Source organism: Coffea eugenioides, chromosome 5 (genome assembly GCF_003713205.1).
Source record: "Coffea eugenioides isolate CCC68of chromosome 5, Ceug_1.0, whole genome shotgun sequence".
In the NCBI taxonomy this organism is placed as follows: domain Eukaryota; kingdom Viridiplantae; phylum Streptophyta; class Magnoliopsida; order Gentianales; family Rubiaceae; genus Coffea; species Coffea eugenioides.
The window spans coordinates 50484027-50501713 of NC_040039.1; the positions used below are offsets into that span (position 1 = coordinate 50484027).

The 17687-nt window shown below is 36.1% G+C and overlaps 2 protein-coding genes across 2 annotated transcripts; both read right to left on the minus strand.

Moving 5' to 3' along the window:
- Positions 1 to 4210: 4210 nt before the first annotated feature.
- LOC113770970 (beta-(1,2)-xylosyltransferase) lies at positions 4211 to 8442 on the minus strand. The gene is made up of 3 exons (XM_027315604.1): positions 7625 to 8442; positions 6771 to 6920; positions 4211 to 5776 (listed from the first exon to the last, which is right to left on the minus strand). Exons 1-3 carry the CDS (start codon positions 8297 to 8299, stop codon positions 5054 to 5056), a joined length of 1548 nt encoding a protein of 515 aa, XP_027171405.1. The 5' UTR covers positions 8300 to 8442; the 3' UTR covers positions 4211 to 5053.
- Positions 8443 to 9786: 1344 nt separating this feature from the next.
- Positions 9787 to 12449, minus strand: LOC113770501 (pirin-like protein). The gene is made up of 6 exons (XM_027314972.1): positions 12264 to 12449; positions 12111 to 12160; positions 11962 to 12000; positions 11814 to 11842; positions 10936 to 11102; positions 9787 to 10505 (listed from the first exon to the last, which is right to left on the minus strand). Exons 1-6 carry the CDS (start codon positions 12368 to 12370, stop codon positions 10001 to 10003), a joined length of 897 nt encoding a protein of 298 aa, XP_027170773.1. The 5' UTR covers positions 12371 to 12449; the 3' UTR covers positions 9787 to 10000.
- Between the last annotated feature and the right edge of the window lie 5238 nt (positions 12450 to 17687).

The following is a 17687-nucleotide window of genomic DNA, read 5'->3' on the forward strand; positions in this document are numbered from 1 at the left end:
AAAAAGTTGATAAAGCCAGAAATGGGGTCAATTAAACCGTATAACTGTCAAGTACAATGCAGCTACTAGTATTTGTAAACTAGGGAGGGACAGCTCGCGCGACGCGCCGGAATTTGGTGCTTGTGATTCAAGATAATTAATAATTATTGTTTAATATTTTGTAGTATAGGAACTGAAGTATGATGATTTTATCATGTGATTTTAATAGAAAAATCATAAGTTACATAGTGAGTCAATAAAAATAATGTGCAATGAGACATCCTTATCGTTATACTATATAAGAATCCGTTGTGATCAAAGGTTATGTTTGAATTTCAACTACAAAGATAAGGGTAGTTTGAAAATGTAAGAATGTTTGAAGTGCAATTGAAAAGTATCCAAAGGTCTCTTCTAAAACTTATCCAAGATGATAAAACATTTTAAAGTATCAATTGGACCTTTCATCTCTCGAATCTATATATGTTCGTGAAAAATCCCTCAAGCAATGCTTCTGATTTCTCCCTCGACTTAAGCTCAACCTGAATTATCAAGTCAAATTTATCCATCAATCACTTTGCATCCAATCTAATCTAAAATAATTTTATTTTTGACTAACTATTTATATAATTTGGTGGGTATAATACGACTTAATCACATGTTTCTTACAGAGATAATAATGCCCAAAAATGATAGATAGATAAGAAACTTAAGTGGTCTTTTTCAAAGTTTTGTAGTAACTATTCAGATTTGGTGTTTTTTGCTAGGGGCATTTCTATATAATCTCATAAATAAGTTCAAATCTGCATAATTGTTAAAGATCTGAATTGAAACTATCTTGATTATAAAAAATTGGTGCAAATAATATTTTCTAAATTTGAAATTGTAGAAAATGGTAACTAAAATCAAAAGAAATTTCTCATATGAATTCGAATTGCAAACTATAGGTAGAAACTGCTTAATGATATTTTCCAATGTTTACTTGTATAAGTATTCAATATAACATCTCTACTTAATTGACTCGTTTGAACTATGGATAATAGTTGCTTCAATCAAATCAAGAAACATTATTTATCATTGTACAACATACAATTATGAGTAAATGAATTAATACAATGCAATCAAAATGGTGCTGTAGCTAAAGCATTTAAACTCATCAAGTTCCATTACAAATTCTTTTAGATAGCATAAAAAAGCAAATTTTTTGTATTTGAAACTATATAAACAGTATAATACAAGAACGAGATCATAACATGGAAAGCAAATAGAGTGCAAATGACATCTTAGTACTATGTAGCATGATTAATTTTCTTTTTTAGTTTCAATGAAGAACAAAATTCTAAGTTAATAAATTTTACAATCATAAAATTCCCAGTTAAAATAAACACAAACTGAATTCCAAATCATATTACATGAAAAAATAACTACATGAACTATAACTGCTGGAATGTAGTCAACAGATCCATGGAGTCAAGAACAATAGGAGAAAGTTCATGAGAAATAACACGTTATCTGACTTAAATAAAGAGATAATACCTTGGTCGAGGAGGAGAAGATGATCAAATTGTTTTTCTGATTATTTTAGAAAGTGACAACATTATCTCAAATTGTACTTTGACCAGAGACAAAATCTCTGGGATCTACTAAGGAAAACAATACAATTAGTCAGTTTTTGGAATTAGAAGTATCAAAAAGCAAACTATATGGAATTCTTGAATAAACCAATTATCAGAAAAAAAAACTACAATCGAAGAAGACAAATCCAAAGAACTCACATCAATTTAAAGGAAAAGCTACGCATTCCACCAAATATTTAATAGCCATAATAAAACCAAAGAGGTGAAACTGAAAAAGAAGAAAGGGTACATCTAAACATGGGGACATAAATATGATAATGATTGTTCAGATAATAATTAAGTTAATTAATTGTAATTAAAATCCAATCATGTAAACATCCAATTAATTCTTTAACGGACGAGAAAGGTTTTAGGAAATTGGAAGGTTTGGATGTTAGTATAATAAATGATTAAAAGGACTTTTATGTAATTCTATCAAAACACAAGCTTTATTCAGTTGTACTTGATACTCAATTTGGCACCAAACATTGTAACATACCAAACTTGCCCCTAACCTTAAATGTCTGAAAGGTTATATAAGTAATTATAGTGAAATTAAAGCTACAATGACTTGTACTCAATGTTCCAATTACTCTTCAAACACTCTTACATTCCCAAAATAGCCTCACCCGTGCGGTTGAAATCTAGTTCTAAACTCGTTCTTATATAGTGTAAGTATATATATATTAATTTTAATAATAAAATTACATATATATTTTTAATATTTTATTATTTATTAAAAAAATAATTATTTTATTTTTTTAAAAAAAATAAAAATAATTATTTTTTATTTTTTAAAACTCGAGCTCAAGTTTAACATTTTGAGGTCGTTGAGTTTAAGTTTGAATTTCATAAAATTATGTTGAAGGTCAACTCGATTAGGTTGAATCTCGACTCAACTCAATTCGTTTGCATCTCTAGTCCAAGTCCCGAAGTCCTTTTTTACTTTTTTTTTTTTTTGACAGCATCTCCAACCCAAAAAAAAGGGATTAGGTTTGGTAAGAGTTGAGTTGAATTGTAATGCTGTCATTGGGGCCAATTCTTGGTAGTATTATTTTAGAGAAACCCAATGCCCAGCCACGGATTTAAGGGGGGGCTGGTGGGGGCTTAAGCCCCCCCCAAGCCGCCGGAAAACCCCCTATATATAGGTTCAAGATTCAAGAATTTTTTTTTTTTTTTTATATGTCCTGAAACCAAGAAAACCATCGTAAATAACACAGGGACCCCTTGGGCGTTTGGGCTCCTTGCCAACGGCCCAGTTAGGAGACTTACTAAATTGGGCAAACTATACTAATACCCGCTGAACGTTTTGAAAAAATTTCTTATTTTGTTCACTTGATTTTTTTTTTTTACCCAATTCGATTTGATCATTTAGCCTAGCTTAGATGCCTCATCTTTCCCATTCGTCTAATGTCTGCCTTTATCTCACTGATTAAAAGGTCCTAGATTTAATACGGTATCTTACCCAGAGACATTTTCATCTATTATCTTCGTCCGGTTAAGCCATTTACATATAGAAATGTGTTAAATTTTGTATTATTTAATTAATAGTTATTAGATTTTAAGGAAATAAAAAAGAATTAAAATGTGATGTTATGAAGGAGAAAAAAATAATATGATAAAAAGTGAAACAGAAAGTAGCACAAAAGATCCGTCGTGCGTATCAATGAAATTGAATAAAATGGGCAAAATAAGGTATTTACTATTATTGCATAACCTTTTTGAGCACCCCCAACAAAATAGGAATAAAAATAAAAAAGATTAGTACATACTGACTGATTATGCAGGTGATGATGCATATCATTATCATGTAATTTAATACTAAATGATTTTTCTTATGACCACCTTAACTTGATCGGGCAATGTATGGATGTGCTAGCAAGGGAACATATGGCTTTATTGTCAAGACTGATTTGCGTAACAAAATAGGAGACGAGTGGATGAATGACTGTCTGGTTGTATACATCGAGAAGGATATTTTTGCAACAATTGAAAATGAGCAAATATTGCAGCGTTTTCAACGGATGAAGACTCGCAGAATGCAATTGCCTCCTCTTCGTTATTCGAGTGCAACAACTACCAATACTTCAAGTGTTAATCAATAACAAATTTTGGGGTATGTATAATTATATGTTTTTATTATTTTTATAATTATTGATTCTAAATTTTACTTATTAAATATATTTATTTCGTCACAAAAAATTTTTTTTAATACACTTCAGCCCCCCCAAAAATAAATTTCTGGCTCCGTCCCTGCCAATGCCAGTTGTTTTGTAGAGCAGCGGAGGAAAAGGGTGCTCTTAACTTCTAATGCAACTTTACGTGAACGCATTACAGCAGTGCATGAATGCTTTCAATATGCATTTACGTTTGATTATTATGCAAAAACTGATGCTACAAACATACCAGGCTCTCAACTAAGTAGCAAGTACAAGTAGAACAGAAGACGATATTGGCAGGTATGTAGGTCTTACGAATGCGTTAAAACAGCCTACCTGCTGCTATAGGCTCTTTTGATTCTGATGATAGATACTACTACTGAGTACTGACCCGCCTCTCTTCTTTCGTTGCTCACAATATACTACAAAGAATCCCATAAACAACTATTGCATCATTAATTTTTTTTTTTTTTTTGGGGTGTCTAAATAGTGCTCCAGGTTCTAGCCATATGTTTCCAGCCCAGTCCTCGCCTGCAAGCAAATTCAACTCTGGCCTAGTCAGGTTGGTGCGCGCGACAGAGGAGGATGACAAGATTCGTAATAGGGATGCGTTCAACTCATAAATCCCTCGAAAGAAAAACAAACGCATGAGAAACGAGGCAATGGAAATAACATTGAAAAAAATTTTTGGTTCTTGACATTTAGCAGACGCAGAATTGTTATTTTCACAAAAGTTACATTTCATTTTGAATCAGACACTATTGGCAGAGAGTCGGTCGTACTTGTACCAATTTGTATTAAAAATAAATGATGTCCTACAGCTTATCTTCAGAATAATCACTTCTTGGTATAAGTGACGGAAAATCCCCTTCGGCGGGCGGTTATATATATACTATGTAGACCTAGTTAAGTTTAATAGTATACCGTCAGAGTTGTCGAGGAGTGAGCCACAATGTCCGAACTCCCAGCCATTGCTAGTTCTTGTCCCTGCAAGTTTGAAAGTATATACATTACCAGATCACTTAGATTTCAGGGAATTCTACCATTGTCTTCTTCTCAGACGATCATTCCTCATCTAGCACTGCATGCTTCCTGCACAAACTGCTCAGGCTGCCATATGTTTTAACGACTACTTGATTTGATCCTATTGCAGCTTTGCAGATGTCTGTAGCGCAGATATCCGAAGCTCCAGGTTCATGTTCCTGCCCAATCATTTCCTTCCTTCTTTCTGGGGTCAAAAATGTCGCTCGCATCCTTCAGCTAATTAATCAAGAGGAATGTCGTCTCAAACCACAAAAAATCTCAGCATCCAAGACCTCTAAGAATGCCACTGAGTTTATAAATTACCCCTGGAGGATCTGCATATGACTCATCCAGATAAATAGCATGGTACTCCAATCCTTTCCACTTGGCAATTAGGGCAAAATGGGGGCGCCTGTATTCACTACTGACAATCTCAAACACTACTGTCCTTGGCGTAGCAGAAACTATGTGAGTTAGACCTGCCCCATGAGCACCGGCTATGACTGAAGCATCTTGAATGGCCCGAACTTGCTCTTTCATGGACATGTGAGCAAATAGACCGTTTATTATATTCAATTTGCAAGCTGAATGATTTGATGCCCAGCCCTCTATAGAATTAAAAACTTGTTCTTCATTACTAAGCCTTGATTGTACCTTACCACCATGACGTGGATGGGCTAAATAATCCTCACGTCTAACAAAGAGGACATTAAGACCCGAAACAGGCCTTGAGTTATGATGTCTATCAACTGGAAAACCAAATGCTGCTCTTATCATCTCCCCGAACTCAGACAGACGAGCAGTCTTTTTATCATCTGGGTGTTGCCATAGTTCACGTGCAGAAGCACCGTTGCAATCTATGTCTTCAGAGAGTCCCTTGAACCATGCAGTTTCATATCCCAAAGGTGCAAGTATCGCATGGCGGAAACAGACAGGACCACGAAAGCTTTTGGCATATCTAATGCTAGAAAACAATGCATTCCAGGTTTCTTCCAACTGTGCCTGAAAAGTTTTGTGAAAGGAATTATCTTAAATGGAAAACTTTCAGTGAATTAATAGACCACTACAGTAACACTGGCAGAGGCAATCATAGCAACCTTGGCATGCCAGTATCTGGTCATTACGTCCTCAAATTGGTTTTAAACTTTTAACATGTTTCATCTTCTATTGTTGGTGGCATAAACTAACTTCTAGAGATGTTTATTTATTTAGAGCATTATTGAAGCATGTTCTCCTGCATCTATACATGTCAAAAACATCCACAATGCCAATAAAATTGAACGCCCAAGCACAAAAAGAGAGAAATGGATGTAATCAGTATTAATGCAGTGTAATATTGAAATTAAGAACGTCTTCCGCAGGCAACAGCAAGAACAGCAGTTATTGAGGGAACAAGAAGAAAGCAGAGGAACGCCAGCTTCTGGAATGAAGAAATTGGTCAATTTTAGTAATAAGATTCTGCACAAGACTTTCCAAAAAAGAATAAAAATGGTAATATGGAACAAACAACAGATAACAAGCAGCAATATATTTGCATGAATATTGGCTCAACATGTCCGAATGCATTTCGGTGGAGTTCATCTCCAAGAAATGGCAGACACATATGATCAAGTCCAGGCTAACTGCCAGAAAAAGATAAAAAAAAGTCCAGGCTAACCATTTATTCAACTACTGAACTGCTATGAAGAAGCACCATAATTTTAACACATCCAGAAATTTGAAAGCAGCATGCTGAAAACTAAGTCTTTTCCACTACAACTCTTCAAGCCAGTTATTCTAAGAGTCTGATTTTGAATATGCTTGATGTCAAGAAATCTATAGTTTAAAACTCCTGCAATAAGTTCAATGACTCCCCTGTACATCTCAAGTGATCCAAAATTCACCTTCCCTGGCTCATTTCATGTTTATCAAATACTTAGTAGAGGACAAAATTCTTGCAATAACAAATGCCACAATGTCATTTTTGCTAGAACTATGTTAGCCTGAATATTCATACCTTGCAATGGCCATCCACGAAAACTATATGAGGTCGATTGGGCAATCCAGTAACTCTAGAAGCCACATATGCACTGTACCAATCTGTGAAGGTGTGAAAAACATTTGCATACTCGAAACGTGTAACCAAAACCGTAGGCTCCTCAACCCACTGAAAGAAAACGTAACAAAATGGCTAAGATTAAGAAAAATGTGATGGATCGATTGCAAAAGGCAAAAAATGCAGAAAGCTCCAGCAAAAATAAAACTCATGCAGATTTGAACAATCTTACTTGCAAGCATATGAGTATAGCATTGAAACTTAAATCAAGTATCAAAGAGGAGAAAACGATATTGCCAGCATTATTCACAAGTTTGATACTATAACTGCTCGCTGCAAATCTCATTTATCATTTACATCTCCGTCATACAGCACCTCCCACAAACATTCATTGCAAGACTCATTCTGAAAGTTCAAGAGGACTTCAAGCATCTGCAAGATGCTTCATTTTTTGGTCCTGCCCCAGATTAGATCTCATGTTATCACAAAAAGACCCAGATCTCAATCCAGGTACACCGTGTTCCCAGAATCAACTGATGGAACTGACAGATCAATTGTTTATTACACCACATTAGACTCTGCAAGAAAATTTGATAAGGCATCCAAAAATGGGAGAAATTTATTCATATTGATTGGATTAGCTAGTTATGAGTTCATTTATTAAATCAGGGATATCGATTCATTAATTATGCAGAATCTTTTTTGCAAATTTGGTAAAAAATCATCTGTTCTTTCCTTTTTTAACAAAGATCAAAACTTTAATAGATCAAACTGAGAACCCAAATTAAAAAAAAAAAAAAAATCTGAAGGCTAACCTCGGAACAATTTAACTCATTAGGCCCAACTAACTCAATCGAATCGACCAACTGACGCATAGTATGCCTATGAATGGCACCATTTGGTAAGTAATTATTCAAAAAGTCTACATTCACAAGTTTCTTCCCTATTTTAGACCTTTCGAGCACTTCAATCTGGAAAGCACCGGGTTTAAATAACGGCAATTCTTCCTCTTCCCCTCTTCCAAGCACCATCTCCAACTCTTCCCCTCCTTTAGACATTACAATTTTTTCTCCAATCATCCGAATTTGTCCTCCCTCGCATATAGAGCTAAGCAGCGTTTGACTATAGTGACACCTAAACCATCCGCCCCCGGCAGAGTTATCAGAGACGGATTTCCGGTGAGACTCCGGCGAGAGTTTGAGGGCATCGACAAGCAGAGTGAAGCCATTCCCGAAATAACCCTCGCAAGATCGGACCGGCACCTCACGATTATGGGACCAGGGGAGGTAGGAGGGGAGACTTGGCCAGGGTTTCGCAGTAGCAGTGATGGACACATGGGAGTTTGTATGATTCCGGGTAAAGTGAGGGTTGCTTCTGTTGGGGAAATAGTCGGGGTGGGAGGAGAAGTAAAAGTAGAAGTAGAGAGTGACGGAGTTGAGGGCGAAGAGGAAAAGAACTATTTTTACTCTTTTGGCCTTCATTATCATCATTGGACGACGGGATTTTAGGCTTTGGAATTTGTTTTTCAGCTGTTGCCGCCGTGGGGGTTCACCTGAGGATTAAGTGACGAACCCCATTGGCGATTGTGCCGTGGCAGTTGGGACCCTGCTTGCTCTCTTTCCAACTCGGCAATTCTTGCTCGCTTGCGTGTTTGGGATTGGGAGGGGACTTATTATACCACCTATTAGTCCTAGGAGCCACTTCCAGCCCTCGACCAGGCATGGTAAGTTGGAAAAGCTCCAGCTTGTTCATGCTTTTACTGGTTTAACTTTTGAGTATTTGGAGAGCTACTATTTGGTTAAAAATTATTTACTTACATCATAAATAATTTTTAATGCATCTATTTATCTTTTCGATCATCTTTTTATTTTATATATACGACATTATAAAAAGTGCTTCAATATTTATTTCAAATAATCTCCGATCCAAACACTTGGAATCTTTTTACTCTTGATGGATCAAGTATTGGCAGAATAAGAGTCGAATCTAAGTTGAGCTTAGTAAAAATTCGTTTGAATTTGATTCGTCAATTAGTCAAATTAAACTTGAATAACACTTCATGTTTCATGACTTTCAAATTTGATAAAAAAAAAATAAAAAAGTTTGAACTTGATTCAACAAATAAATCAGTGAAACTTGAATAAAATTTCAAGTTCTTTAAATAAATCAAATAAACACGAAAGTTTATATTTGAGAAGCATAAATTCATTACCACTCTTAAGATTCCATTAATCTTCGAACTGAAGTTCGGTAAGGGTTGTGCCAATACAGGGATTTAGTGGATTGTGATTAGTACAATTAGGCAATATGTGGAAACTCAGGGTCCTAAATACTCAAAACAAAGTTAAGCATTTAAGCATTGTGCAAGCTTGGAACTTTTTCTTATTTATATTTTTTGGAGAAAAATATAAATGCCAATACTGTGGAAGACGAGGCACTATTCACCTATGGAAGAATTGGTTGCCTCTAATCAGAGGACAAGAAGAGGATGGAAGGGTACAGCGTACCACCAGATTATAGAGCGGTTTTGTTGACCAAATTTTGATTCCTAGCGTCTGGATTTCTTTAAGCCAGATCACTAAACCAAAAACAGGGGTCAAAATCACGCAAACAATACAACTACGTGCACAAGTAGAATCCAGACGTTCTGCCGGAAACTGTACAGCATTTAACTTGAATATCTGCTCGAAAGGGCATATAGACTATATGGACAGCATTAATCAAACTAGAAAGTAAGTAGTACTCAGGATACCTTTTACTTTTCTGCTAGGTATTAGGCCACGAATTTTTGTCAGGAATTTCTGCCTCGCAGCCTAGTGACAGCTGCTCTATTTATTTTGCTAGGCAAGAACGAGTGCATTAGCAGCGCACGGCCATGCATATGGCAATATGGCATTGGTTTGTTTGTTAAAATCCCGCATCCCATTCTTTGAAAAAAAAAAGAAGAAGAAGAATCATTGAACCCACAAAAAGGGACTGTAAAGGTGTAAAAATATTTGCTATCATTTGCTTTGACAGAATATAGTGGAAGCATGGTACATTGCCATTAGTATAAATGACATCCATCATCTACAAAAAGTGTTGCAGCGGATAATAATGATACGCGTGGCAGTAGTGTGTTTATGTTTCCTGACTTCCTCTCCTTCTGGCTTCAAAAACAAAAGAATGCAGAATGAATATGCAGTAATTCATCAATAATCCAGACCACGGATTGATGCAGATCTCCAATGCCTAGCACTCTCAAAACCATTCGTACAATTTTCAAAATCTTCAATGGTTTGATCAATCTCTTCTTGAGTGTTCATTACAAAAGGCCCAAATTGGACTACTGGTTCACCTAATGGCTCGCCCCCAACTAAAACGAATCTCAGGGGCTTTGAGGACTTGTTCCATGCCTCAAGGCCATCGCCAGAGCCTAGAAGAAGAAGATTATGAGCTGTTACTGGAGAAGACCTCGAGTGGCTGAAGGTGCCTTCCCCATCCAGGACGTATACAAATGCATTCCAGGACGCAGGCACTGGTTGCTGAAGATGAGCTCCTGGCTTAAGGGTGAAGTCCAAGAACATGGTTGGGGTCCTTGTGTAGACAGGAGATGTAATTCCCATGGCCTCTCCTGCTATAACTCTGACTTTGACCCCATCTTTTGCTGCCTCTGCAATGTCCTTGCTCATCATTTCTTGATATCTTGGCTCAACCCTTTTGGCATGAGAAGAGATAATTAATATTTGATGCATTTTAAGTTCTTAAAGTCCAATGTCAAAAAGTACGAAGATTATAGATTACTTTCTATATAAGTGCAGCAGAATCACTAGCTTTTACCATATCAGTGATCTTCATGTTTTAATATAAAGCACATAAATCACATGGCAATAACATTAATTATAGGCGCACACACAATGCTGAACAATTATGGCAATGAATCATCATGTTTGTGGGCAATGAATCATCATGTTTGTGAGCAATGAAAGCGTTTACATTCACATTATTCATGAAGTTTCATTATAATTCACTCAAAAACTTCTTCTTTACCCTGCAAAACTCAAAAACCTTCTTTCTGTTAAGGTTTAAAAGATATTTTTGTGCATCTACAACTTCGCTGACCCTTTTTAAAAGCAATAAAACTTACATTTTATTTCGAGAGCAGAGATTAATCCATAATTGTAAACCTCGTTGAGTTCCCTGAGCTGCTGGCATCTCTGAATGAACTATTCCTCTTCCAGCAGTCATCCACTGTAAATCACCTTCTTTGATGGTACCTTTATGTCCTTTAAAATCTTCATGCGTCACAGCTCCCTGGTGTCAAAATGCAACAACTTTTTCAATATCGCGAACACCACCTATTTTGAACATACATAATGGTTTGTTTTGCTTACTAATGGGTAAAAATGAGCACTGTAGGTGAGCAACATACGTGCATCATGACTTAACCGGAAAAAAAAAAGTATATCATGAAACAAATATATTTCTGGCAGGCCGAAAGTTAGCTATTTTGCCCGCACATTAGTGGTTGAAGAAACTGAAAGTCTTCAGTATTTAGTAGTAAAATTGTGATTTTTGGTCTCAGTTACTACAACAAGACTTGAAATTCTATTTGTCTTAGCCAGGCAGGCGGCTGGCCGCAGGTGCTTGATGACATATTTGACAGTAGTATTGCCTTGATGATCACCTTGTTTGCAACTTGACATGGAAAGCCGGGTCCTATCCAGCTAGCTTAAGAAAAGGGTTACCTATTGCTTTCATTCAAGTGACGCAATGGCTACCAATTCATTAATTTACTTACAATTGCGGCAATTAGCAATTCACTGCTTTCTTTGATCTTAAGGATCAAACAGTGGTCACAATATTCTTCTTGGCAGTGAAGGAGAAAAAAGTGCTTTAGTGCATCCGTTGCACCTTATTTTGTTTTTCCTTTTGACGACAGAGTAATAGGCAAGATAGCCAAAACTATTTGGTAATATATCAAAATGGAACTAGCAGGAAATGATACAAGTGATGAAGCTCTACCTGCAACATGTAGGTGACTGTTTCAAACCCTGAGAAAACAGAAGTGATAAGATCAGAATTCAGAACTAAAATCCAGTGGCAGACTTTGAATTTGCAGTCAAATATTTCAAGAGTCTGATGAAATGCTTTCAAGTGTCTAAATGCAGACCTCTATGCGGATGATCAGGAAATCCACCTGGAGCAGAGACTGCAATGCGACGAAGAGAAGAAAAATAGGAACAAAAACTTGAGTAATATGATAAAGGGACTAATGGATTAACGTTAAAAAAACAATCTTGCACAAAAATGATCTAACACCTGAGAATTCGTCTAAAGCAAGGAAAGGATCAAAATACTTCAACTCAAACCTGAAAAAAAAATAATCTTTATCAGCCAGACAGCACAAATGATGACAATTAACATGCAGTAGGGTTCTTTAACATGCATAAAACGAGACCATCGAAGGAATACCTTCCAATGCTTCTTCTGACAATAGCGCCAACCCCCTCAGGCTGAGGCCTTGCAAGAAATTTTCTGACAACAGGGCGAGCTTCTTGAACAGCACTGTTGTAGGACATTGTTCTTTTTGCTTTTTTAACTCCTTTCTTTTGCCTGTTGAGTTAGCAAGTTTTTTCGAGAGATGGAACGGAAGAATTCGAAAATGGAATGGAAGAAAAATCGGAGGTTTGTGAAGGGTATAAATAGGGAGGGAACAGAGACAGAAAAGAGGGTGGGGGGAAGTTCGTTAGTCCGACTGTATTTGGAGGGTCAAAGGGGGCAAAGGTGGCGGCCCACATATGAACTTGCTTGAGATCCAGGGACTCTTTTTTTTTTTTTTCTTTCTTTTCACTAGTCCTAGTGAATTTCATTTTTGTCCATGTGATGTCAGCATAGCGTTATGATTATGTGGTAATGGATCTTGTGAGCTACGGTGGTTGCCTCTGGCCCTGGTTTCCGCTTGATGGATGGATAAATGGAGATGGACCATGTGGCTGGCCAGGGCCCAAGGCGGCATTTTCTTCCCACCTTATGTAATTTCCTTTTAATTTTATGACGTAATTTTTACAAATTTTATTGTCTCTCATTCTACTTCTATATTTTTTCTTTTGTGAAAGACAATACAAAGCAATTTGTTTTTAGGGCTTGTCGTGATAATTAACACTAGTACTACAGGCACACCCATGCGTGTGCAATTTAAAAATAAATTAGTTTTTATGAAATTTTCTTTAACGAATTGATAGTTATCTTGGTAATTAAGGGTTAATGGATAAAGTTAACATCAAGTTAACTAAGAATTAATGGATAAAATTAACGCAAAATTAACTCCATAGATGCTTTATTATCGTATAGATATCATCGGTCCGAATTTTCATCCGTCATCTTTCTTCTGTAAATGTTACCAGAATCTAGGGCCAAAGTTTACCATTTTCTGTAGAGAAAGGAAAGGAAAGGAAATTGTGAGAGATCTTGTGACTTTAAGGTGTTGCCAATGCTTGATTAGGAACATAATTGTTTTCATATTGATTTGACCCCTTAGCGGCCATGCATATGAATAGTAAATGAAAAACATTTGATGAGGAACTGAAAATGCTATGAAGGATTTGATTTACGGGCGAAAAATCTCTTCTACAGTTCGTAGCGAAGGGCTGATGGAGTGAATGACAGGAGAAAGAAATAGAGACAAGCAACCGTTGCTCGGTTCCTCTTGAATTGGAAAAGGCAATGAGCGAATAGCGCAAGGGAAAACTTGTGGGGCCAAACCAACCAACGATTTTCGCCCCTTTGCCCTATGTTTTCAGAACCAGACCGGATATCGATGCGGCCGAGGTCAGGGGTCAGGGGTCAATGGATTCGACCGGGGATCGATAGGGGTCGAACCGGATGACGTCATAAATAAAAATTATTTAAAAATTAAATTATTGTATATAAAATATCCAATAACATATTGATATTAATAAAAGTATATTTATATATATTTGATGTTTCAAATATATTTAACAAGAAAATACAAAGAAATTAGAACAATCAAGTAACAATTTATATTATTTAATAAACATTAACAAGTTTAGAATTAAAATTATGGATTTAATTGAAAAATAACATCAAATTTTAGGACAATATTTATAAAGTATGAAATATTTGAGGTATATTAATAAGTTTTCACAATTTAGGGGGTCAAAACATAATATTAAAAAAGTTTGAACTTTTTTTACAAAATCTCCTATTGGACCGGTTTTTTCGGTTCTGTACCGGTCAACTCCGGTCGAGTTTTAAATCTCTCGGTTCTGATGACCAACTCGGACCGAACACCTGGCCGGTTCTCGGTTCAACCGGCCGGTCCGATCCGAGTTTGAAAACACAGCCTTTGCCTTGGTCTCCTTTTCTAGTTTTCTGTGGCCCCATTTCAAATCCCAGATACTTTGCCACACTTCATTGAAAGCGTTAGGAGCAAAGAAAATTAAGCTGAAAGGAAATCAATGGTCTTAATAGTGGACACACGCATCCTTTTGCTTCCATGAGGAAGCACACCAGAGGAAAAATGTGACGTCTTGAAGGAATATATATATTATCGAAATCCCAATATACCTTACTCATAATTTTTTTACTATAAAATTATTTTAATTATTATAAATGAGAAATTTTGAATCCAAAATGGTTATTTACAATCTCTTCCCTCCCCCGTCCTATCCTGCTAATGGTAACCCTCAGTCTAGAACCCCCCGATGTTTTAAACAATAACGAAAAACAAAAAGGTGAAAAGAACAAAAGGTCATTTCATTTGCTACAGATTAATAAAAAAATGAATTTGTATGGTGTTGGAACAGCTGTCTGAATAAATAACAACCGAATCAAAGCCGTCCAATGAATACGTTGAGATACCAATAGCGGGTTTCGAGAATCAAGAAGCGGGACCAAATTGACCAGCTGTTAAATTCTTTTTTTTTTTTTTTCTAGTGGGGGCCGTTGAGAGGGTTCTCTGTCATCCGTCTATCGTATCGTATTCTGGGGTGGGTCCGGCTGTGAAGCCACCATGATCACGTCGGAGTGGACCATGCAACGCGAGAAATGATGTCGTGACAACGTAGGACTCATAGGTTGAGCGGCTTGCGAAGAATGACGTAGTTAGTACAAAAGCATGACGAGTTCAATGCATTTACATAGACGAACCATATTGACATTTGATAAATGCACTGCAACCATAACACATACATGCGCCAAGTAAACCTTCATTTTCTTTGTTTCTATTATATTCTCTTCTTCTTCTTCTTCTTTTTTTTTTAAATTAAAAAAAAAAATTCCTTTTCTTTTCTATATTCTAAATTTCTAACTAGGTAGAAATTGGAATTTTCTTTGTTTCTATCAACTAATGTTATATGTATTCATTCTCTCTATTTTCAATTAATTCTACTTTTTCAACGCATAGTGTGCAGTACTATTTTACAAGCAATGATGACAGCTAAGGTACTTTTTCACTCTTGGCTATTTGAAGTTTGAATTAATTTCCAACTTTATAACTCGTACAGACTGATTCAAAATACATGCCTTACTACATATCTGCGCAAGATTATGTGGTGTAATGTCTAAAGTCTTTGGAAGATTAAATATTGAAGATTAAGTAGCAGTAGTTGTTGTAGTATCGGGTTGGGCTAATTCCACTTTGTCCCTTCAAACTTTGGACGATTATCCACTTCAGTTCATAAACTTCAAAATGGGACACTTGAGTTCCTAAACTTATAAATACCTCTCACTTAAGTCCCTAAACTTATAAAATGGGACACTTAAATCCCTAAACCCTTATAAAATGAGATACTTCGACCACCAACGACATTCAGAATTTATTAACAATTTTCTTTAAGTGGGAGATATTTATAAGTTTAGGGATTTAAGTGTCCCATTTTGAAATTTAGGGACTGAAGTGGATAATTATCCAAAGTTTAGGAGGACAAAGTGGTCTTAACCCTATCGGGTTAGGCATTTTCAAAGTAGCCAAAAATGTTGGGAGGAATTCGTGGGAAGGTTCGAGGAAAAAAAAGTGTAAATGAAAGGTTTTAGATTCGATATTTTTTAATTATATTTAAGTAAAAAAAATCCAAAAGAAGAAATATCCAAAAGCCAGCCACGAAGAAACAGACAGACCGATCCACCTCCACCTGTGGCCTGCCATCATCCATTCTACCTAGATTTAGATTGGGATGATCATTTCTACGAAACAAAAGGAAAAAGCCAAAACAAAAAAAGAGGAATAGGGAGATGATCAATGCAGTAGGAATGATGATGCAATCCAATTGCGGCGCATCGGGCATTGATTCTCCGCGCAATGAATTCCCACAGTATTTCCTGCTAATTATTTCGTTGAAGAGCTTTTGCTTTTTACGGTCAAAGCCAATCGAGTGATGATATTAGCTACGTAATACTCGCCTCATCATCTCTGGATATTATTTTATTATTTTATTTAATATAATAAGCACCACAATATCTGTAATCCCTATTTGAATTTTTGTTTTTGGATCGATGGTCATGTCTTGGGTTGCAAACGAATCGATTCGTTTGTGAGCGATTCGATTCCGAGCTCAATCAATAATATCGAGTTTAAGTCGAGTTCGAACTGATCAAATCGAACTCGAATTCAAAAATACTAAATTCGTTAATTCGCAAGCCAATTCGAACTCAATTATATATACGTTCGAGTTTAAAAAAACTAAATTCGTTAGTTTCCGAGTCGGTTCGAGCTTGATTATATATATATACATACATTTTTTTATTTTTTATTTTAAGAGTAATATTACATATATATCCCTAATATTTTTTATTTGTTTAAAAATTTATTATTTTATTCATTTATAAAAATATAAAATAAATAATTTTTAAAATTTTTTTAAAGCTCGAGCTCAACTCGAATTTGAATCGAGTTCGAATTTGATATTTTGAACTCGTCGAATTCGAAATCGAATTCGAGTTTCATAAAATTTCGGTTCAATTATGCTGAAACTCAATTTAGCTTAACTTGTTTACACCCTTAGTCACGTCCTACTCCTATTTTAATTTATGTTCCCTTTAATTCAGATTAAAGGGAAGGGAAAAAATCCCATCTCTAGATTAAAGAAGTACATCACTGTGCGTATCCCAATTGGGCCAAGGGGGATAGAGGAGAGAATCCTACCTCAAGGAGGCAATTGGGCCAAGGGGAAGACAGGGAGAGAATCTCACCTCTAGGCTAAAGGAATACATTATTCTACACCCTTTAAATTTTTACTACATATGCTTGATCCGCATTTGATAGATTTTACTACAGATGCTTGATCTGTATCTGATGCTTGATGTCAGTCAATCGGATCTCATTCCCCTGGCTGTGCCAATGCGAAAGTAACTTCACAAGACCATCCTAGCCGAGCTATTCGAGATCTTTTACTATTTCTGTTCTATTCCGGTATGGTACAACGCTACTTCATTTGGTTTCGGCTTACTTTAACAATCAATAATTCCAACTTTCAAGCTCATAAGAAAATACCTAACTCGGAATTAGATCTTGTATTTTTTTGACTTTGGATTCTGATTCTATACGTTTGCAGTTTCCACCTCCCATTCATAGAGACCACCTGTTGGTATTCACATCCCTCGAACATGCATTCTGAGTCATGGTTCCCGCTTGAGATGGCGAACACTTCAGACAATGAATTAAACGTACATGTAAATTGACCACGAGAAACGTCATCCAAGGTCGACGAAGGTAGTTGCTGTAATTAAGATTCTGACTAACCTCTGCATTCATTCCTCCTATTACATTTGACAGCGAAAAAAATCAACACAAATATCAGATGAAATTTGTGCTAAACCCATCCATATACTACGCTATTGCAATATAAACAACAGCCCTTCATTTTCTCTGTCTGTAAC